We start from the raw sequence: 22,631 nt of genomic DNA on the forward strand, positions 1-22,631 counted from the left end.
TCCACTTCCTATAACTACTAAATTTTTTTAGGCAAATGGGAAGTTGGACAATTACTGGGGATTTGGAATTAGGCAGGATGGCCCAGAAGACAGAAACACAACCGTATCTCCTCTTGCAACACAAAGAGGTTCTTTTCAGAAACCAGGAAAAACATGATTTTTAACCCTCAAAGGTAGACAAAAGGTGCCCAGTAGGTCACTTTCTTAACTCCAACAGGGGCAGCACAGCTGCTGAAGCAAGTAGAAATACAGAGACCGAAGAAGCCACTGCCCCCTCTTTCTTTCCTTTGCTCTGGACTAGGAAAGGGAAGAAACTGGAAGGAGTTCGTAAGTCCTCCTCCTCCTCCTCTTTATTACGCTTAGAGGTGTTTTTTTATCACAATATTGAACAGACTTGGGTGCATATCAAAGACTGTGAAAGCAGGAGGTTGACAAAATTCTGTTTTTCTGTCTATTGCTCATACTTACAAAATATGTTTTCTTCCATGCCTGCTTGTCTGTGTCTAGCAGAGGGTGAAAGAATTCTCTCTTCTGTCTAGACAGCGAAGTGTTGTTTTTCATTCCCTCCTCTTAAGACTGTGAAGAATTTAAATATCCTGCCCCTGCTAGAACATGCACTATATACAGCATTAGTGATGCGTCTTTCATCTGTTCAAGAGCAATAGCTGAAGTACTTGCAGCGTTGCACAACATATTTCTGGTACGCCAGGTGAACAGAGGAGCCCAATCACAATAGCATCACGACTGTGTCTCTTATCAAAATTAGCTTGCAGTATTTTGAACCAACTTCTACCTTGGAAAAGTGTAAAACAAAGTGACAACATTCTGACAACGCTAACATGAAATAGTTACAACATACCTGCTGCACTTTCAGCAGATGTTAACAGCGGTCCAAGATGCTTCTTAATCCTGGATTTCTTATTAGTAGGTCTCAGGGACTATGTTAAAAAGACACAGAAAGAGATATTTAATCACCAAGGCATTAAAGACAATTTAACATGTAGTAATACACTCAAAACTGTTGTCATTCACCCACCACAACTTAGTAGCAGAAATTCAAATTAGTTTTTCTGTCTTCTACTAGACTGCAATATAATTAGCGAGGTAATAAAGCATGAAAACAGTAACATAAAAGCTGATTTTTCATTGCTTTGGAAAATATAAACTTGCTGTGACTATGACAGCAATCACATCTGACCTCATGAAGGACAACAGACAGTATTTTCAGCATTAAAATGTCAAAAGTGGGCAGGAAGAGCACGCTTGATAAAGCATGTGCCCTATTCAAAGGTTACAGGAAGCAGCACTCTGTGACCCTGTCTCTGATTTTATTAAAACCCACAAGCTAGGCAACACTGTGACTGCTCAGTACCAGAAGAAGAAACAGAAAAGCAACTTGGTTAAAGATGATTTTTCAGCACAAAGCACCTCTCACTCAGAGCTGGCTGAACATCTCTGTTTATGACCAACAAGACCAACACACAAAAAATATTAAGCATAATTTGATATATCATCCAAAAGAGCATCTTGCACCAAGATCCACATCTGCAGGGTCATAAAAAAAGCAGGATTTTCTACAGTGAATTCATTATTGCATACATACTCTTTAGATCTAGCAAAAAATATTCAGATGCAAACCAGAGTCTTTTTGTTCCATGTTTTTTAGGAAATGCAGTACTCCATCCCAAATGTCAAATTACTGTTGTGTCCCTCAGTGTACTAGTGAAATTTTCAAGTGATAAGTGCTATCTAGAACATATCAGAAAATTACACCAACAAATTAAGACAATGACCTTACATAACCTCGCTTTCCATTTTTGTCTGCTTTGACAGTTATAACAATATGTTTTTAATTGGGAAACAACACAAAAAAGGGCAACATCTTACAATTCAGTCAAGCATGGAAATTGATTTAACTGCCAGTCTGCATCTCTCTGTTACACCATTAAGTCAGCATTTTACCTCCAGCATTGAAGTGCTCTGAAAACCATCCCCACACCTAAGCCACGCATTGGAAATTGAAGTAGCAGCCACTGATGTCCTGACATTTGGTTTTTTCAGCTGTAGGGCTGTCTCATCTGGGAAGGGTGTGCACTCTGCATTCCAAAATCGCTTCCGCTACAAGGAAAAACAAACCCATGACACCATGTACACATAATTGTTTTAAAGTGAATTCTTCTTAATCTAGACCACCCCTTTTTCTGAATACTTAGAAATATAAATTCCAATTTTTAATGAGTTGGGGGAAAAAAAGTCTTGAACAATTACAACCATTTTTTATGCAACACCATATAATAACAACCACCCTAAAATCATGGGTAAATTTAATTTTTTATAAATTTGCTACTTTCTGTTGATCTAAATTACATTTGTAGTACCTGTTAGCTGCCCAGTGAAGCTGAAAATAATATCCTAAACAGAAACAGCTCAGTAAAATCTATTTTAACGAAATCATTCCTTCAAACTCGCATTTAATCTGATCGAATTCTGTGTTATGGAGCAGGTCAAACTAGCTAATCACTATCCAGGTCTCTGTTAAAAAACAACCAACCAACAAACCCCAAATTCTTTCAGCTTTAAGAATCGCATTTGTTTTCACAACTATTTCCCAAATAGTGGTAGATGAAGTGTTGCATTCACCTTACATGGCATGCTGCAAGTCATTTGGCCTATTAGATAAGTCACGAAACAGGATGCTGATTAGCATCCAGTGCTAATTTCGTGCAATAGATTTTAATGTCTGAGAACAGCTGAAGCTGAATCCAAAGTTATCTTTAAGTTTCTACACCAGTTTATACACATAAATTGATCTTCAGCATGATAAACATCTTAGCCTACTCTGCTACTGAAGCTTATCTTCCAAAATACTGGCTGTACTATCTGCCTGAATATGTCTTTCTTCTTTCAATACACTTTCTCTCAAACAGCTGCAGTTCCTGTTTATATTTAAGAATCACTCCAAAGTTACGCTAATCAGCACACACATTTCCAGCCAGGCAGGTGATTTAGCACTGTAACGCACACTTTGAACCATGAAACATATGAAACTTTTGTCCATTTGGTAACTGATAATCTGTATTTGTTTCCTCTAGATCTTTCGAGTGCTTGCAGGAACCAGCACTTTCCAAAAGCACACAGTGAGCAGCCCCTTGCTTCACCCCTCCAGTCAGGCAGTCCTGCTGTTGCATGGTGAGAAGACAGAGTAAAACAAGCGCGCTTTGCAGTTCCCTCTGATGGCAGCTGGGATGTCCCAGCGCAGGTGGCATCGCGACAAACCAGAAATAACCACTGCCCCCTCGGCACCCTTCTTCCCGAGCACTCGACACTTGCCAGACTCCGTGCAGACACAGTGACAAAGAACCAAACCATCAGAAAACTTCTTTGGAAGAAGCACTAGTTGTCTACAGCTGGCACAGTGGGGGAAGAAAAGATACAGGACCAGTGGGACCACTCCAGCAGCTGCTTGATACCATCTCAGCTTAGTTACAACCTGAAGAACCGTCAGTACTGCCGACAGCTCTGGTTAATTACCTCTCTGTCTCACCACTCGCCCTGCTCCCCAAGTAGAGGAAAATCCGGGAGTTTCTGCTACCACCACACAGAAATTTATAGCCACTATAGTCACGGAGAAAAACCGAAAACAGTTCCTGAAGTCCCAGAACAAGAAAGTAAAGAAATACACCCTCTACATCAGATGTTCTTCAGCTACCACAGATTTCTGGCGGACACCACCTGGAGGGCAGAGAAAGACTTGACTGTTGATATTGACAGCAGTGACTTACAGCTCCATGCCTCTAACGCAGATACCTTTGCACCATTTCGCATATCCTACACCTTAAAAAAAAAATTGAAAAAACAAACCCTAAAGACAGCTTCCCTCATCCCAAACTCCTTGACAACTTAAATCTCTCCATCTAAATATCTGATGTGAACTCTGGAAATTGGACCTACAGCTTCAATCCACCGTCACTGGGGGTGGAGTTTGTCACAGCGGCACTGCATGCATGCTTGTATAGATATGGGTGTATGTATGCACACACATAGACACAACCAACATTTTTTTTTTTAAAGAAAAGTAGCATATCATTTCAACATGCATAAAGTAATGTTTGTGTGCAAACATAAATGTAAAGCACACAAACGTATTTTTATTAAAAATCTGTAATATCAACATTGTGTGCAACAGAAAAGAGGCACAGATATACAGATATGAAATTACAAGACATGTAATTTGGAAGAAAAAGCCTGAAGGACACAGGTGTTGCTACGCTTCCAACTGCAAATGCCCTACAGCAGCAGGGAGGCCAGCTGCGAGGCAGCATGGCCGGGGCCCAGGAGCAGCACGGCGGGACGGTGCCCGTGCTCGGAAGGGCACCGTCACCCTTCCTGCAGAGCTGCTGGGGCTGCTGCTTCCCGACACGCTGGCACAGAGGTCTGGCGTCCGAGGACCTCTGCCACAGGAATATGTTGGCTGGCACGCAGAAATGGAAAGTTTCACAGGCTCTTTGCTTCCGCTCCTGCCTGCTTCGAGACAACAGAGAAACTAATATTTTAAGAAACTTGTTTCTCGGGAATAAATATTTATGATGAAGCTAATCTGGAGGCCATGCTGTTCCCAAAGAAATGCAATGACAACAGTGAGTTCTCTTGAGTTGCAAGGGTAATCATAATCTTTTTCCTTTGACATAAAAATGGGGCACACAAAACATATCTTGTGTAACTTAATAATGTTATGCATGAAGTGTCTAGAAACAAGATATTGGTATTAAAAAAACTACGTCACTGAATCAGACTCAAAAGAGCTAGACCACCTAGACCTGGCATACTCATAAAAGCCAGGATTTATTACAAGACAGAGCCAGGCAAAGAATCTTGTGAATTGCGTAGAGCGTCTGAAGACAGAACATGACCTCTGAAATCCTCAGTTAAAAAAGGGGAGTCTAGGATGGCTACCTCATGTAGAAATCGTCTGTTGACCTCTGTTCACGAAAGCATTGCATTTTGTCTCTCAAGCAGTTCATTCTTAAGGAGTGAAAAAAAATTAAATTACTCCTGCTGGTGTCAATGGAATCAGGATCAAGCCCTCCACGTAAAAGGCATGGCAAGCAATGCTTCCCTCACTACTCCTTCAGTTATTTCCAGTGAGATAAAGGTAAGTCAGCCTACATGGGTGTGAGGAAAAGGCAGATACACTATGAAAATTCAATAAATATACGTAGTAATTATGCAACAGACTACTAAAAATATGGGGTCAGCAGGTTGGATTTGATTTTTAAATAGATGGTCCTATCTAGAACACCTCCACTCAACCAATCTATATTGTTACTCATGCCAAATACTTGCTACCCAGAAGTACCCTACATGAAGTCACAGTGACCGCAGTCCCTGGGACTGCACTGGGCGTAGTTCAAAGGCTACTCACTGCACAGCCCGTTACACTCCAGACAGCCCCACGTTCTTGGGGCTGTTCCAAAAACCACAGAATGAACCCCCAGGAAAACACAACCCAACATATTATCTGCCTCATATGCAAGTGGCATTTGTTTGACGCTTCATCTTCTCTAACACAAAAAGCAACACAAGCTGACGGACAAAAATAATAATAAAATATTTCACTACACAAACTCCTCCTGCTACTGACATGCAAATCCAAGTTAGTCACGTCACTTCAGCATCACTCAAAAGTCTTCAAATACAATTATCCCATTCTTCCCTAACAGAGCAGAACAAACAATAAAGTTCTGGAAATCATAGCTCCAGTTTCCAGAGACTTTTTGTGTTTTTAAAAAAACAAATTTTGAAGCGGATGATTGCATAAAATTACACAGAAATATCAAACCCTGACCAACAGCCATCCTCATCTTTCACCTTTGACTCATAGTCTTCACATAGAAGTACTCACAAACTAAAAGAAAGGAGGCTTGGGCTTCAAAAGCCCTGTTAAGACAGCACAAACCTGAATTTGACAACAGGCATCTCATTTTCAGCAAAACTCAGTATTCATGCTACTGAGCTCCTGAAAGTGTAATTACTGGTTTTAGTGCCTGGATAGACAGTGAAGTTTTGATTTAATATTAAAACTTCCTTGCATTTTAAACTCTCAAATGAGAAATTAAATAAAGGTTGTAGAATTAAAACCATAGTCTGTATTTTTTCCTCAAGTCAAGATTATTTTTTTATTCCTATAAAAACCAGTATGCATATTTTCCAGTGAAGATTCGGAAAAAGTACGATCCTGAGAAAGGACCTCATCAAGTCGTAATAATTCACAAAAAAAATCTAAACTGTATGACCACAGTCACAATGACCTGGCACACCTCCTTCCACACCATCAGCATGCATTTGGGAAAGAAGAAAAAAATAAACAAACAAAAACATAAAAACCACCTCAAAATACTTTCCTACCGATATTGATGTGCAAGACCAATATTTTTAAAACACAGTTTTAAAACCCTTCTTTGTGGTCATGATTTTTACTACTCTTTGTGAAAGGCTACTCTCAATGACTGAGAAAGATCTATATATAAATGGGGACCATCACTGTTCAATAAATTTATCAATGACATGGACAGCGACATCGGGTGTACCCTCAGCAAGTTTGCAGATGACACCAAGCTGAGTGGTACAGTTGAGACACCAGAAGGACGGGATGCCATCCAGAGGGACCTGGACAAGCTGGAGAGGTGGGCCTGTGTGAACCTCATGAGGTTCAACAAGGCCAAGTGCAAGGTCCTACACCTGGGTCGGGGTAATCCCCGCTATCAATACAGGCTGGGGGATGAAAGGATCGAGAGCAGCCCTGCTGAGAGGGACTTGGGGGTACTGATAGACGAAAGGCTGGACATGAGCCGGCAATGTGCGCTGGCAGCCCAGAGGGCCAACCGTGTCCTGGGCTGCATCAGGAGAAGCGTGGCCAGCAGGTCGAGGGAGGTGATTCTGCCCCCCTACTCTGCTCTGGTGAGACCTCACCTGTAGTACTGCGTTCAGCTCTGGAGCCCTCAGCACAAGAAGGACATGGAACTGTTGGAGCGGGTCCAAGGAGGGCTACAAAAATGATCCGAGGGCTGGAACACCTCTCCTATGAGGACAGGCTGAGAGAGTTGGGCTTGTTCAGCCTGGAGAAGAGAAGGCTGTGGGGAGACCTGATTGCAGCCTTTCAGTACTTAAAGGGAGCCTATAGGAAAGATGGGGACAATCTTTTCAGTAGAGACAATGGTGACAGGACGAGGGGTAATGGTTTTAAACTAAAACAGGGTAGGTTTAGGCTGCATATAAGGAAGAAATTCTTTACAATGAGGGTGGTGAAACACTGGAACGGGTTGCCCAGAGAGGTAGTGGAGGCCCCATCCCTGGAAACATTCAAGACCAGGTTGGACAGGGCTCTGAGCAACCTGATCTAGTTAGCGGTGTCCCTGCTCGCTGCGGGGGGGTTGGACTAGATGACCTCTAGGGGTCCCTTCCGACCCAAAACTTTCTATGATTCTATAAATACTCCCATTTGAACATCAGGATTTCTTTAACCTATACACGCTTATTTAAGCACGGGTATAAATAAGTATATCACAGAATCACAGAATCACAGAATAGTAGGGGTTGGAAGGGACCTCTGTGGGTCATCTAGTCCAACCCCCCCGCCGAAGCAGGGTCACCTACAGCAGGCTGCACAGGACCTTGTCCAGGCGGGTCTTGAATATCTCCAGAGAAGGAGACTCCACAACCTCCCTGGGCAGCCTGTTCCAGTGCTCCGTCACCCTCAGAGGGAAGAAGTTCCTCCTCATGTTCAGACGGAACTTCCTGTGCCTCAGTTTGTGCCCATTGCCCCTTGTCCTGTCACTGGGCACCACTGAAAAGAGCTTGGCCCCATCCTCCTGACACCCACCCTTCAGATATTTGTAGGCATTTATAAGGTCCCCTCGCAGCCTTCTCTTCTTCAGGCTGAACAAGCCCAGTTCCCTCAACCTCTCCTCGTAGGGGAGATGCTCCAGTCCCCTCACCATCCTTGTAGCCCTCCGCTGGACTCTCTCCAGTAGCTCTTCATCCTTCTTGAACTGGGGAGCCCAGAACTGGACACAGTACTCCAGATGAGGCCTCACCAGGGCAGTGTAGAGGGGAAGGAGAACCTCCCTTGTCCTGCTGGCCACACTCTTCTTGATGCACCCCAGGATCCCATTGGCCTTCTTGGCAGCCAGGGCACACTGCTGGCTCATAGTTAACCTGTCGTCCACCAGGACACCCAGGTCCCTCTCCGCAGAGCTGCTCTCCAGCAGGTCCACCCCAAGCCTGTACTGGTGCATGAGGTTGTTCCTCCCCAGGTGCAGGACCCTGCACTTGCCCTTGTTGAACCTCATCAGGTTCCTCTCTGCCCAGCTCTCCAGCCTATCCAGGTCACGCTGAATGGCAGCACAGCCTTCCGGTGTGTCTACCACACCTCCCAGTTTGGTGTCGTCAGCAAACTTGCTGAGGGTACATTCTAACTCTTCATCCAGGTCATTGATGAAGAAGTTAAACAAGACTGGGCCCAGTACTGACCCCTGAGGGACACCACTTGTCACCAGCCTCCAACTAGACTCAGCGCCGCTGATGACAACCCTCTGAGTTCTGCCATTCAGCCAGTTCTCTATCCACTTCACTGACCACTCATCCAGCCCACACTTCCTCAGCTTCCCCAGGAGGATATCATGGGAGACTGTGTCGAAAGCCTTGCTGAAGTCAAGGTAGATAACATCCACAGCTCTCCCTTCGTCTACCCAGCCAGTCATGTCATCGTAGAAAGCTATCAGATTGGTCAGGCATGATTTCCCCTTGGTGAATCCATGCTGACTACTCCTGATAACCTTCTTTTCTTCCACTTGCTTCATGATGGCCTCCAGGATAAGCTGCTCCATCACCTTTCCCGGGATGGAGGTGAGGCTGACCGGCCTGTAGTTCCCTGGGTCCTCCTTCTTGCCCTTTTTGAAGATTGGAGTGACATTGGCCTTTCTCCAGTCCTCGGGCACCTCTCCTGTCTTCCAGGACCTCTCAAAGATGATGGAGAGTGGCTCAGCAATGACATCCGCCAGCTCCCTCAGCACTCGTGGGTGCATTCCATCGGGGCCCATGGATTTGTGGACATCCAGATCGCTTAAGCGATCCCTCACACAGTCCTCCTCGACCAAGGGAAAGTCGTCCTCTCTGTAGGCTTCCTCTCTTACCTCCGGGGCCTGGGATTCCTGAGGGCCAGTCTTAGCACTGAAGACTGAAGCAAAGAAGGCATTCATTAGCTCTGCCTTCTCCGCATCCTCCGTCACCAGGACACCCGCCTCATTCAGCAGCGGCCCCACATTGTCCCTAGCCTTCCTTTTGCTGCTGATGTAGTTGAAGAAGCCCTTCTTGTTGTTTTTGACATCCCTTGCCAGCTTCAATTCCAGGTGAGCCTTGGCCTTCCTCGTCGCATCCCTGCATGCTCTCACTACGTTTCTGTACTCTTCCCAAGTGGCCTGTCCCTCTTTCCACATGCCATGCACCTTTCTCTTCTGCCTGATCTCCGCTAGAAGCTCCTTGTTTAACCATGCAGGTCTCCTTCCTCCTTTGCTAAATTTCTTTCTCAGGGGGATGCATTGCTCCTGTGCATGGAAGAAGTGTTGTTTAAAAAGCGACCAGCACTCATGGACCCCCCTGCCTTCGAGAGCCCTGGCCCACGGGATTCCTCCCAGTAGCTCCTTGAAGAGGCCAGAGTCAGCCCTCCTGAGGTCCAGGGTTTTGATCCTGCTTATCGCCCTGCTTCCTCCACGCAGGATCCTGAACTCGACCATTTCATGGTCACTGCAGCCGAGTCTACCTCCAACCTTCACGTCCTCCACCAGTCCCTCCTTGTTTGTTAACACAAGGTCCAGCAGCGCGCCTTTCCTTGTTGGTTCCTCCACCACTTGCATCAGAAAGTTATCATCGATGCTCTGTAGGAACCTCCTGGATTGCACCTGCCTAGCTGTATGGTCTATATGCTTACATTGATTAAAAAACACCTTCTGGAATAAGAACACTATTAAAATATACTTTGTATTAACACCTGGTGCCAAGCAGTTTGACAGACAGAAATCTGCCCTCTATCAAAATGGTCAAACCAGAAGTATTTTAGAAATGCTTTCACCAGATTAAATTATCCAAAACGTTTAGGGTACAATAACAGTACCGTACCTTGTGTTCTTTACCAGGTTTGTTTTTTAACATGGCTTAATTAATCGAGTAGCCAGCAAGGGGAGAGGACTGCTGTCTTGTCGCTTGACCAGTACGGTTCTCATTGACACAGTAATGACAAATACTATCTTTGCCTGCAAAATAAACCGCTGTTATGAAAAGCTGTCACCACACGGCAGTGGGGGTTGGTGAACGCTTGGCAGCCGAAGAGTCAAGAACTGCAGAACTTTCAGAAGATGCATCGTGTCAGTATCACACGGCAGTTTAAACGCAGCAGGTTATTTTAAGCTTGTCGCTGACATTTTCTTCCACAAAAACTGATTGCAAACGTGGCTGTATTTAAAAGCCGGCGCGGAGCACCCACACCACCGTGCCCGCACGCTGCCGGGAACTCGGAAGGCTTCACAGCCCCGAGGCGGGGTCCGAGCTCCGCTCCCGCTCTGCCTCCCGGCGGCGCCCCGCGCCGGCACAACGGCCGCAGGCCAGGGGCAGCGGGTCAGCCGCGGCGCGCCGAGACACCCCACCGGGAGACGCCCCGCCCCGCTCCCGCCCACGCCCACAGCAGCGGAGCTGCCCCAGGCAGCGCCGAGCCCGGCGGCTCCGGCCGGCCCCCCCTGCGGCTTCGCCTTCCCCTCGGCACAGCTCCGCTGCCACCGGGGGCCGACGAAGGAAGCGCCACCGCTGCGAGACCCAGGACGCGGGGACGGAGCCTGAGAGGCGGCCGCGGCGCCCGCAGCCCCCTGCCCGCCCGCGCCCGCGCGCACGCAGATACCTTCCTACTGGGCATCGCCCTCCGACGAGGCGGCCACGTCCCCTGTCACGTGGCGGGGGAGCCCCGGGGGGCGGGGCGAAGGGGAACTCTCACGCCGCTCCCCCCGCCCTTTCCAGCTTTGGCGCCGCGAGAGCCGCGGCTCCTGATTGGACGAGCCTGGGGACCGCGGGTGGTGTCCTGTCTTCCCGAGGAGGCGAAGGATGCAGTGCGCGCATGCGCCCTGCGGGGGCGGGGGGGCGCGCCTGGCGGCCGCAGGGGCGTGGCTGGCGCTGCGGCCGCCTCTGGCGTTTCCCCGCTGCCGGGGCGGGGCGGGGCCTCGGCCGCTCCCCTCCCTCTCTCCCCGCGGGGCTCCGAGGCGGAGAGGGGCCGCCGGGCGGAAGGGAGGCGTTAACGGGCGGGGCGGGTACCGGCAGCCGTCGGGGTTTTCATGCTGCCGCTGGTACCGCGTCCCTGCGGCCTGGGTGGGTTGGGCCTGTGGCCCCGTCCCCCGCCGAGCAGCCCTCGTGGCCTCAGCCCGAGCTGGGGGGCTGGGAACGAGGCGGGAGCGGCGGCCTGGGCCTTGCCCTGGGCCCTGGCTGGGCTGTGGGGGGGGGTGCCGGGCTGTGCCCGCACAGTTTGCTGTGGAAGGAGAAGGGCGGCCTCGGTGTAAGCCTCCGCATCCTTCATGGTGCCCGAGTTCGCTCAGAAGTAAACCTTAACGGTGCTGTTTTAACACCACAAGGAAATAAAGCACTAAGAGTGACATCTAAACACAAGACACTTTATGGAAAAATACGTTTGCTGTTAAGCCATAAGCTTGAGATTTTTAACTCCCCGAACAACAGGCAAGCGGGTAAATTTACAGGCAAAAAAGGGTTATGTCAGTGCCGAGATGTAGGGACTTGGAATCGAAACTGCTTCGAATGGACCTTCTCTTCCAGAAAATGGTAATTGCAACTGACTGAAGGGAAAAAAAAGGGCTGACAGCCTTAAAAATGCTTAGGTTGTTTTTTACTGCTTTTTGTGTGTTCTTGAGAAGGTTGCTTAGGCTGTCAGTGTCGTGAAACAGTGGAGGAGAATAATAAACTATCTTTGTAAAATGAGATAATCATATTTCGTAGCTTAATTAGAATTTATAAAGCACTTACATTTTGATAGAAGGCACAGTATGATTGCATTTTTACTATTAAGCCCTAATTACGTATATGTAAGTCTATAGTTTACAATGTGTATTTTTTTCCAAGGCACCTTCTGGCCAATACCCACCTCACATGCCCTTTATATAACTGCCACTAATTAAAGTCGATTTTACAGAGAGAGGAGAGCCAGCAACATCGTCGTCCAAACCCCATACTGCCTTTGATTGTTGTGTTCAAAACAGAGTTAAAAGCGCTGTGTTCTCATCTATCCAAAAATTTGCCATATTTCTCCTGAAATTACCAGACTGACAAATGAATTCTGTTGTATATCATCAAACTGGTTTTCTTTGATATCTGAAAGAAGTATATTACTGCACTACTCTGTTAAATAGTCTGCGTTAGAGCTAAACCACAGTCTGTTTAGTGAGTCTGTATTATTTTTTTCTGTACATACGCTCCTTCCGAGGATTCCAAGGTGCTTACACCTGAGAGGAATTTACTCCTATAGAATCCCAAGAAATCAATAGATTTCCTTTATTTGTTTTCATGTTCTTCACAAAGAAGTACTGAAATTACATGGAAATAGAGGAAACGGGTCAGAAAACCACCCTATATATTAGGAATTAAAATAGAGCTGTGATTGTTGTAAAATAATGTTTCTGTGGAGAAAGAATAATAAATGCCGCGCTTCACAAAAGCTTAAGTTTCATAATACCAGTACGTTATTCTTCAAGTCTGTTGAAAATTTCTGTGTGTTATACTTTTGGAAGTCATAATTAACGCAATTTGCTATACAATTTTTGAAGAACTGTTTTTTTGTCTCTGTATACAAGCGTGTCTGTGTTCTCCCAGGCTTAAATCATAGTTTGAGTCCACTCTGTTATCTGATATACTGATTGACTGGGTTTGTGCTCAAGATGAAATTTACTGCTGCTCAGGGAACATTAAGAAATTTTAGCCCTTTTGTACTTTTGTTGTATGAAAATTCTATGAAAAATACAAAATTCCTGTTAACAATAAAAATGGATTTCTTTAGTGAAGTCCAGAAGAAGGAGCATTTATTTGTCAGTGGTGCTGTTGATTGCATTGATGTTTCTCAATCCACGTGTAGAAAGAGCTTCTCTCTCAAAGAAACACGATTTATTTTATATGAATGAATCAAAAGATAAGGAAGCTTAAATTACTGAAGTTTGGAGAACTTGATTGTATTGATTAAATGTGCCTGTCCTTCATTCTGACGTGGGTTTATGGATTCATTTCCTCTTCTAGAGCATTAAGTTACAGGTCTAAAAGCTTTCCTGTGTATAAAGCCTGGTACGGACAACGTCAAGTTCAAACATAGAGAAGATTTTTGGTTTGAGTCATTTCCTTAGTAAAGTTCTAGAAGTCACAACATCCCAGCCACTTAACTGGGATGAGATAGGTGAGGAAAAACTCATTAAGTATGTTAGAGTCTGTCTTTCAGGGTCAGCTGGATTTTTATGAATCTGTCAGGCAAGAGGTGATCCCAAGGCCTAGGCTAGATCCCAGGCAGAACCCCAGTCTAGATCCGAAATAACATTTTCTTCTGTTGACTGTGTTACAGTTTGATGATCCCAGGCTTTCTAAGGTTTCCTAGGAAACAACATGAAACACTTCACACTTTTTCATCCCAAAGCTGCAGTGTCAGTTCCGCTATAAATTAAATTGTACCATTTCACAGTACGATGCATGGCTATGCCGAGGCAAGCTCTAAACTTGTGGAAAAAATGAAAAAAAAAAGCCTCAGGGGATTTTAGTGAAGCAAGCGGAGTCAAGTTCTTACATTCATGCCAATTAAAAATTCATAGCTTATTGTTTAAGAATCAAAAGCAAAAAAAATAGCTTTTAAATGAATCAACATACCCAAGAAGCATCTTTTTACCAGCCCTTGTCCCTGGGCCATAAGCAAGGGGCTCCAGCCTCGGGGGCTTCCCGGCTGCCAACCCACTGGGACAGGGTGGCTTCATGCTCAGCCCAAGCCCGGTCGTCTCAGTATCCCACCAAGCGCTGCCCATGGCATCTTATGATGGCTGGCATTTTTATGTCTTCTCATGCTATTTCTTTGTGTTCTGTGCTATAAAAGAAATATGAGTACATAACTTTCTGACAGACGGTAACATTTGGGAAGCATATTTGCCTACTTTTTATAAGATGTCTGTAGTTTAACAAGATAAATGCAAATAAAATATGATTTTCCAAGCTGAAACTGAACATCTGTAACTGAAGTACCCTGCTTTGACTCTAACTCCTGGGAAAAAAAATGCAGGCACATATTCAGAGCTGGAAAAAAGTGGCACTTTTAAAACTTCCATCATTAGACCAATATACTTCCACTAAAGTTTTTCCTCTTAGTTTATTCAACAAGATTTTAAAATTACTGAGGTACTGGCAAGACTGCACTTCATATATTTTAGTAACTTCAGAAACTGAATTTCCTCTTTTAGGTCCAGTATTAATACTGCTTTAGCACAGTAGGTTTCATCATGACTATGGCATACCCTTGTGTTGAAGACTTTACGGAGACTGTTCTTGAAAAGCCTTAAGCGGTGCCATGCCCAAGGAAGAAGAGTATGTTGAGAAGTGGATGGGGTCTGCTGACTGTCTACAGTCACGAAGATTTTTTCACTTTGAGAAGTCCATCTTAAGCACCACTGAAGCCCAGCATATCTGTACTGCTGGGGGAAGGAAGGCTGACTGGCATGGACTCGCGTGCATCCGTGCTGTTCGAGGCTAGCTGCTCCACAGCAGCCCGACGGGAGCTGGAGAAACCCAAAGCAGAGCTGAGAAGAAGGTAAACAGGTGAGTGGTGTGGACAGCTGGGGCCAGCGCTGAGCCGGCTCTCCCACTGGCAGACTGGAGGGAGTCAGAGCATGGGCTTGAGTCCTCTCCTGTGGTTGTCCTTGCTGCAGAGCTGTTGGCGGGCTCCCTGGCCTGGATCAGGCCCGGCCACTGCGTATTCCCAAGCAGTGCCCCTGGCACTGGTTAGAAGACAGCACAAGCCAGGGCTTGTTTTCAGTAGGCCGCATGGACGAGGCTGCCCTGACTTCGGAGAAGAGAGTTTAATTATATGGTCGTGAGATGTACCATGCACTTGCCCTCTGAGCTGGAGAATAGATTCAAGCCTGTTTTATTTATTAGTATAGTATATTGACTAGTGGCATGTGATACTTTAACACTTTTTCTTTCACAAAACAGAGCAAACCTCTGCGGAAGAAGTGAGCTGCAGCAGAGGAGATGGGATTAAGCTGTCTGTGTAAAGGGTCCTCGGTGACAGTGAGTCCCACGGGCTCATCTCAGGAGTGACTACCTTCGAATTTCAAAATTTGCCATAAAGCAGCTAAGAACCTAAAGTACAGCCCTGCCACTACCTGCATTCCCCGAGACCAAGACCCTGCTTTTCTCCTGTTATTCCTTCAGTCTTCTTCAGACATATGCCTTCACCACATGATGCTTTCTTTATGAGCCTGCTTTACTCTGAAAGTAAGGTTGTACGGTCAGCTCAGTGCTATGAACAGGCCAGAACTGGGAAGAGCTGAAGCTGCCCCACTGGGTAGGCACGGCCTGGTAGCTGGTGAGGTGTCAGGGAAACAACCTGAGTTTGTGCAAGTCAGAATGAGAGAAGCCAGCCTGCTCTAGGTGACCCTGCTTTGACAGGGGGGGTTAGACTAGATGATCTGCAGAGGTCCCTTCCAACCCCTACCATCCTGTGATTCTGTGAAGAAGTGACCGTGCATCAGTGCAGAGACACTTGCCACTGTTGTGCGAGGCAACAGCTTCCGCTCCCTCTATTTTGAAGCATATTCTTTTCAGAACAAATGACTTTTCCTCTCCAGGTAGGAAATGGCTAGGCACCCCAAGAATCCCCACGCTGGCTGCGTCTGCTGGGAACACGGCAGCCTGTACCTGCCTAGGATCACCCGTCCCCTCGCTGTAGGGTGGCACCCAGACAGATCCAGCACAACCGGTACCGTACGATACTTGGCACCCCTTGTCCCTCAGCTGTGTGATTCTCCACACCACAATATCCACGGCTTATAACTAACTCCAGCATCACAAAGACTCTAAATACAGACTGTGGGGACCAGACCTGCCACTATGGCCAGGCCACACGTCATGTATCTGCAGAATCCTCTGTGTGTCACTGATGAGTGCCCACTGATGTGGTGGCCATGTCCCCTGCACGAGGCCCAGCACACCAGGCATGCTCAAGAATGAAGGCAGTCGAGAAGCCCATGGTACACAGCAGTTGCTCACTGCATTTGCACAGCCTGCAAGCCCTTTTATAGCTAACCAGATGGAATTTGGTTACAATACTTGTTTCCTTTCATTTGTTTTCTAATCAATAGGTATATTCTAGCCATATTCTGAAACTCACAAATTCATTATTGAATGCTTTTGCTGACGTAGTAAAAGTAGCTCTCATTCAAACAAAATTGGAGGTCACAAATAAGGCCCCGTAGTGAAGGTCCCTTACCTGCCAGTGGGCAAACTGAAACTGCAAGCGAACAACTGGCTTTGGAACCGATACAGCAGTTTATGATAGATGTGATCATTTTCTAGCATTCAGCACTAATACTAGGTTAAATAGCCATGAGTTATAAACCAGATTAACAGACCAAAATAAGCTTACAAAGAGCCTGAAACTTAAATTGAGCCTCCAACAATATCTGAGTCCTAAGTGTTACATGTTCCAGGGAAATCTACGGTGTCCCACACTGCTCCCACTTTCCCAGTTCCTCCCTGTACATCAGTCCCTTCTTTGGCTGCCCTGGTGGCTAATCATTGGAGGTTCGCTCTCTGCATGAGTTGTCTCTGCTTTTACTTATCTTCTTGAAGTAGGCAGGAATGTACTATTAGATGCCTCCTAGATAAAGCCTATTGCATAGCAGGCAGCTTTAAGTTGTGGAATAAACAAGACACTGTCATAAATTAGTAAAACCCAAAGTTGCCATACTAGGCAGTTTTCCTTATGCAAGAAAGTCCATTATTATTAATTTATTAGTATAACTTATAACAGAGAGAGTGAAAACTGAAACCCAAGGATTCATTCTAAGCTATCCTGAGCCCTCATCTCTTTTCCTACCATTTTGGTGGATGAAGAATATAACTTATCTTGATGTTTCTTTTCTTGCCTTTTTTTTTTTTTTCCAAATACTATTCATATCTGTGGAACAGCTATTCTTTTTAACTTTTTCTTGCATGTACCAGTGGTACAATATGCCTGCTCTTTCAAAATAATAAATCACTGCCTTCCTCTCAGTACTACACATAATTAGTAAACAGCACTGAAGACCTGAGAATTCCCCTGCTGATTTCACTGGATTCAAATCTGGCCTTGAATTACTTCCCCCTGAGCTGCAGAAAGCCATGTTTGGGTCATTTACTTAGTAAAGTCTGAACTGTCACAAATGTCCCAGCCACAGTTGTTAAAAAAGCTTCAGCTTTTTCTATAGTGAAAGTTAACTGTGCCCTGCTTTGGGCTTTTGTCTTAACGCTTGTCTCATCCACACTCAAGCTCATGCAGTGGAAGTTTGTTCAGGTTCTAATATTCACGTGCTGGTGCGAGTTAGAGCTCATCTTTACTCAGGCTACAACTCATTAATTTTCCAGAAAAGACACAAGAGTATGTGTTAGAGCACTAAGGTTGCTTTCACTGGTCTTCCGGCAATCCTGTGTGTAGGACAGGCAGCTTGGATCACAGCTGAAACAATTGTCCAGAAAGAACTCTAAAACACCTCAGCTTGAAGAATGTAACCATAGGATAACCTCTAAATACACACACAGCCATGCGTGGAAGCAGTGAGAACGTCAGGTACAGCGGTAAACCATGTGGCTGTGGATGTTGCTCACACCTGGACTTAGCTCACCTGAGCGCTTTGTCTTAAGGGCCAACCATTCGTATGAATCGTGATGCCTAAACCAAGGAAGTTTCTTAAATCAAAGGTTAGTATGTCAGTATAATTTCCACAGAATTCTCAAAGGCCACGTTACTTGTGCCATAGCTTGCTCGGTGATGTTCCATATCCAGTCACCAGTCTGTTTCCCTTTCTTCAGTACAGCTTATCTACTGCTGCCTCCTTTGATGTGCTCATTAGCAGACACAGAACATGCTGAGGTTTGACTTAATGAAAACTGCATTTTTACATATGTGCAGTCTTTTACATTCTTTGTTTAGTGGAGTATTTATGAGGGGTTTTAAAAAAAGTGTTGCATTTATCACCAAGACAGTTTTGAGAGAAGAACAGGAAATAAAACTTGTGTTCTATATCTGCTATATCTATATATCTTCTATATCTATATCTTTGCGACAGTACAGCTTCTTTTTAACATAAATTTAGAGGCCTGCAAAGAGAAAAAATACTTTGAAACCTAACTTTCAGAAAAGCAAGCACCTTTTCTACCACTATCACGCCCCTGATAGTTATTCAGCCAAATTTCTGCTTTTGTGCTTGAGCCTTACGAGTGTTGGAGTTAAGAAATGGAAGTGATAACTATATAATGGCTTGGTCGTTTTTAGTCACTTGCATAAAAAAGTGGTGCTGAGTGCAGGAGTAGTCATGAGTCTTTTCTTAGACACCCTTGCAGATTAATTCTATAGCCTAATACAACTTAAAAACATGATAATAACAATGAGAGGCGAAGGGGATCCCAAATCAAAACCCAGGGTACGAACACTAATTAAAATTAGAGTTGGCTTCTGGAAATTATGAACTCCAAATATTATAGCTTTCCTAACTGGAATCGAGCTTGAACTCGGTAACCTGAAGCCGAGTGCTACAGTTCTGGGTTGCTTTCGAGAGCAAAAGTTCAGATGCTGATGCTGGAAGCAGAATGTAGGTGTAAGCATGTCTCCAGTGATTAATGTGTAATTAATGATACAGAACAAGAACCAGCTTGCGCTTAGCGATTTTAACTTCTATATAATTCCTATCAAACCTGCACAGTTTGTAAAATGACACTGGCTCTCACAATGCATTAGGTGCCGGGAAGCGCTCGCTCGCGGGGTGCGAGTAATGGATCTTCATTGATTTCCTGTCTGGACAGATTCCACTCGGTCAGTGAGAGCTCCGGCCCTGATGCGTGCGATTTCAGCTCTCCCTCGAACAGCCCAGGGTGGGGGCAGCACCAGGTGTCCTGCCGTATGCTGGACGGCCTTTGCAGCTGGAACGTTACTCCTGACGTTTCCCAGCCTTTGGCCAACGCCAGTTCCTTGTTTCTCTGGAAATCGGGCAGCGTGGGCCGTATCGCAGGCTGGCGTGCAACGAAGGGCTCCGGTGCAGGTGTTTTAACAGAGAGGTGCAAGGGACAGGTTATGGCTGGAAGGAATGCCGGTACAATCTCCAATCCTCAGCGTCACCAGTTTCCAAACCACGTTACTTAAATAACATTGGTTTGTATGCTGTCCTCACGGGCACCTCCTCGCCCGCCCCATAAACACGGCATCTTTCATACACCTTTCATCGGAGGACTCGTGCCGGGGCCCGGCCCTGGGAGGTGGCTCGGGCTGCGGCTCGCCGTGGCGGCGGGAGGCTGCTGCGGAGCACGCCCGGTACCCAGCCCCGCGGGCAGATTGCAGGCTGGCAGCAGGCGGCACCGGCGGGCCGGCGCCGAGGCCGGAGGAACCTGCCGGGGCCGCGGGGAACCGCCCGCTCCCACGGGCGTGGGCGAGCGGGCGGGAGCCGCCCGGGGAGAGGCGGCCGCCGGCGGGGCCCCGCGGCTGCCCGGCAGCGGGGGGCAGGCCCCAGCTCCAGCCCGCGGGGCGCGGCCGGGGAGCCGCCCTCCGCCCGCCCCCGGCCCCGCCGCCTCCCTGCCTGCCTGCCCTCCCGGCGCGGCGATGTGGCGGTATGTCAGCGCCCGGCAGCTGGACGGCTTCCGCCGGTACAAGGTAACGGCCGGACCCCGGGGGGTAGGGGCGGGCGGCCGGTCCTCCCGCCTCGGCGTGTCCGCGCTGCTGAGGGCTCCGCTTGCCGCGCTCGGCGGCCGGCCCTGCCGCCGGGCTGCCGCCCCTGCCCGCTGGGTCGGCGTGAGGGGGGCAGCCGGGTGCTGGCGCGGCGGCGGGGCTCGGCGGGCGCGGGGTCAGCCGGGTGTGGGTGTGCGGCCGCGCCGGGGGGAGCCCGGCGGGTTTGGGGGGGACGCGGGGTGGGAGCGGTGCGGTGTTTCGGTGGGGCAGCGCGCCCGGGCGCTGCGCGTGCGGTTCTGCGCGAATCCATCGCGCGCGGGAACGCTTCGGCCTTGAGAAAGGAATGAGAAAGCCAGGGAAAAAAGCTGACTTGAAATAATTTGAACTAAGCCTCGTGTTCGCAAAGAACAGGCCCGCAGAAGTCGGACGGGTGGGTGGGATCGCGGGGCGTTCCGACGTACCGGCCTGCGAGGCGCCGGGGTTTTGTTCCCAGGCCGCAGCCGGCGCGTTGCAGGCGCTGATCCGAACCTGCTGTGGCCGAGGTGCAGGTGCCCGAGAGGGGCCGTGCCGCCCCGTCCGCACGCACTCACCCCGCTCCCTGTTACAAGCACGGGGGGCACCCCAGCTTCCACCAGCACGACGCCCAACCTTGTGTTCTGTGTTCGGTTTCCCATAGCAGCCCCTACCCCGCGCTCCCCATGCTGCTTCCTCCTACCACGCTGCCCACCAGGGCACTCGGCTTCTCCCGGCTCCTGCCAAGCCCTTCCCTTCCCCGGGCCAGCAGCTCTGCCTGCTCGCTGCGGGCTGGGTGGTGGTGGAGTAGCTGTGGCTTCAGGAGCCTCCTCCGGGTCGCTTACCAGGAACTCGTTATGATGTGCCGACCTGTTTGCGCGTCTCCGGTGCGAGTGGGGTAAAACGTGCTGCAAGCTGCGTCTGGCCACTGGGCGTAAGCTGCACAGGCCTGTGCTTGAACGGTGGAGCCGCAGTCTTGGCTGACATCACCAGAGGAGAAATGAAAAGCTATGCTTAGCATAAACAGACATTGTTATTTGAGTGACTTTCCTAAAATATTTGAGTTTGTAGTACCAAGAACACTCATATTATGTTCTTCCTTATTGTCTGAGTGAAAGTAGCTGCAAAGAAGTGCATATGGGGAAGAGTCAAAACATCATTTTTTTAAAGCTTGTGATCATTATATAGTACATATGAATTACTGGGCAAATGATTACCAAAAGACAGAATCACGTATCAAAATGTTTTAGCTGAGTATATTAAAATTACTTTAGTTTCTTGGGAGCATTGAAAAAGGCCGGAAAATATGTTAGGTAGTTTTCTTAACTGTAGGAGTCGGCCATCATGCTGGAGGAGTATCTGTTCAGCTATGTTCTGGAAAACTATGGTAAGTACAGGTTTTAGAAAGGTAAAACGAAATAGTCAGTTCTCTATTGTTTGAGTTGACTCAGGACTGGGACATCTTAGAAATAAATTAATAAACCCAAGTGACACAGGTTACACCCAGAGAAGTACAGCTGCATGCATGAGGTCAGTGCTGCCAAGCTGGTGGGGCAGCTGGACCATCTTCCTGGTGCTCCAGGTTGCAGGAGGACGTGGCAGATGATGGCAGCTCTGCCCATTCCTGAAGCGCTGCTCACAAGGGGTTAAAGTCCTCCAAAAATGCAAAAGGAGTGCAGCAAGGAGACACTAATCGATGCCACAGTCTCCTCCTCACCTCACCCTCCCATGCCCAGGGCTGCTACCACAACCGCAGCTTTGTTCTCACCACCTCCCAGGCCCCAGATGAGCTCTTCAGCCTCTTATTGCCCTCTGGCTGCCATCTCCTCTGTTCTCCCCTTCAGTCTAGGGCCTCGCCTCATCCTGCTCCTCCAGCTTCCCAGCCCCGCCGAGGAGATTGCTACTGCCCTTGCTGCCTACTGTACAGGACTGGCGCTAAACTTGAATTACTGTGCCCAGCAGACCCAGGTTACCCCTTTTTACAACCACCTGGCTGTCTCTGTAGCATGTTTCCTGGTGGACCCAGCTCTAGAGTACAGTGGGGGGATACATGGGTTGGCCCTGCGAAGAGCTAGATAATCTCTGAAAGGATTTGTTAGCACACGTTCAGTACTGAGCTAAAACAATGTGTTGCCTCCAGATCTGAAGTGTGCCTAGGGACCTAGGTAGGGGCATCCATCTCTCCCTTGTGCCTCACATTGCGACATATTTGCACTAGTGTCAGCAGCTCAATATGCTGCGTGCTTTGTGCAGTTTATCCCCTGAGCTTGTCCAGGAGCCGATCATAACACAGCTTAAAAGAATCATTTGTGTAATCATCTCCTTTCATAAAGGTACGTTTGGCCTGGAAAAAATACAGTTCAATTTTCAAAATTGAAAAATTGAATTGAAAAAAATACAGTTCAATTTTAAAAATTTTCACACAGCTGAACTCATTTCTCTGCCATGAATGCCACGATTGTATGTCTTGGGCACTGTCTGTCTCCCGTTGGCAGCTGGAGGAGGGCCTTGGCAACAAACCCAGCGCAGCCCTTTGCAAAGGGAATGGCAGACCTAAAGAATGCAAAGACTTCAGCACCCTTTAGCATCGTCAGGTCCATGTATATTATGCTTTTGAAGCAAGTTTTCCCCAATT

General features: G+C 47.4%; 2 protein-coding genes across 2 annotated transcripts in view; one reads left to right on the plus strand and one right to left on the minus strand.

The window, feature by feature from the left end:
* SPIDR (scaffold protein involved in DNA repair) overlaps nucleotides 1–11,076 on the minus strand; it is a 206,881-nt gene extending 195,805 nt beyond the window's left edge. The window contains exons 1-3 of the mRNA XM_075416192.1: nucleotides 10,946–11,076; nucleotides 1,963–2,118; nucleotides 860–938 (exon numbers count right to left, since the gene is read on the minus strand). Of these exons, the coding sequence (XP_075272307.1) occupies nucleotides 860–938; nucleotides 1,963–2,118; nucleotides 10,946–10,960 (250 nt within the window). The 5' untranslated portion in view covers nucleotides 10,961–11,076. The remainder of the gene's footprint in view (nucleotides 1–859; nucleotides 939–1,962; nucleotides 2,119–10,945) is intronic.
* Nucleotides 11,077–19,888: 8,812 nt separating this feature from the next.
* LOC104329147 (ethanolaminephosphotransferase 1) overlaps nucleotides 19,889–22,631 on the plus strand; it is a 60,044-nt gene continuing 57,301 nt past the window's right edge. Inside the window, exon 1 of the mRNA XM_075416193.1 lies at nucleotides 19,889–19,969. Within this exon, the coding sequence (XP_075272308.1) occupies nucleotides 19,919–19,969 (51 nt within the window). The 5' untranslated portion in view covers nucleotides 19,889–19,918. The remainder of the gene's footprint in view (nucleotides 19,970–22,631) is intronic.

Source organism: Opisthocomus hoazin, chromosome 3 (genome assembly GCF_030867145.1).
Source record: "Opisthocomus hoazin isolate bOpiHoa1 chromosome 3, bOpiHoa1.hap1, whole genome shotgun sequence".
Taxonomy (NCBI): Eukaryota; Metazoa; Chordata; class Aves; order Opisthocomiformes; family Opisthocomidae; genus Opisthocomus; species Opisthocomus hoazin.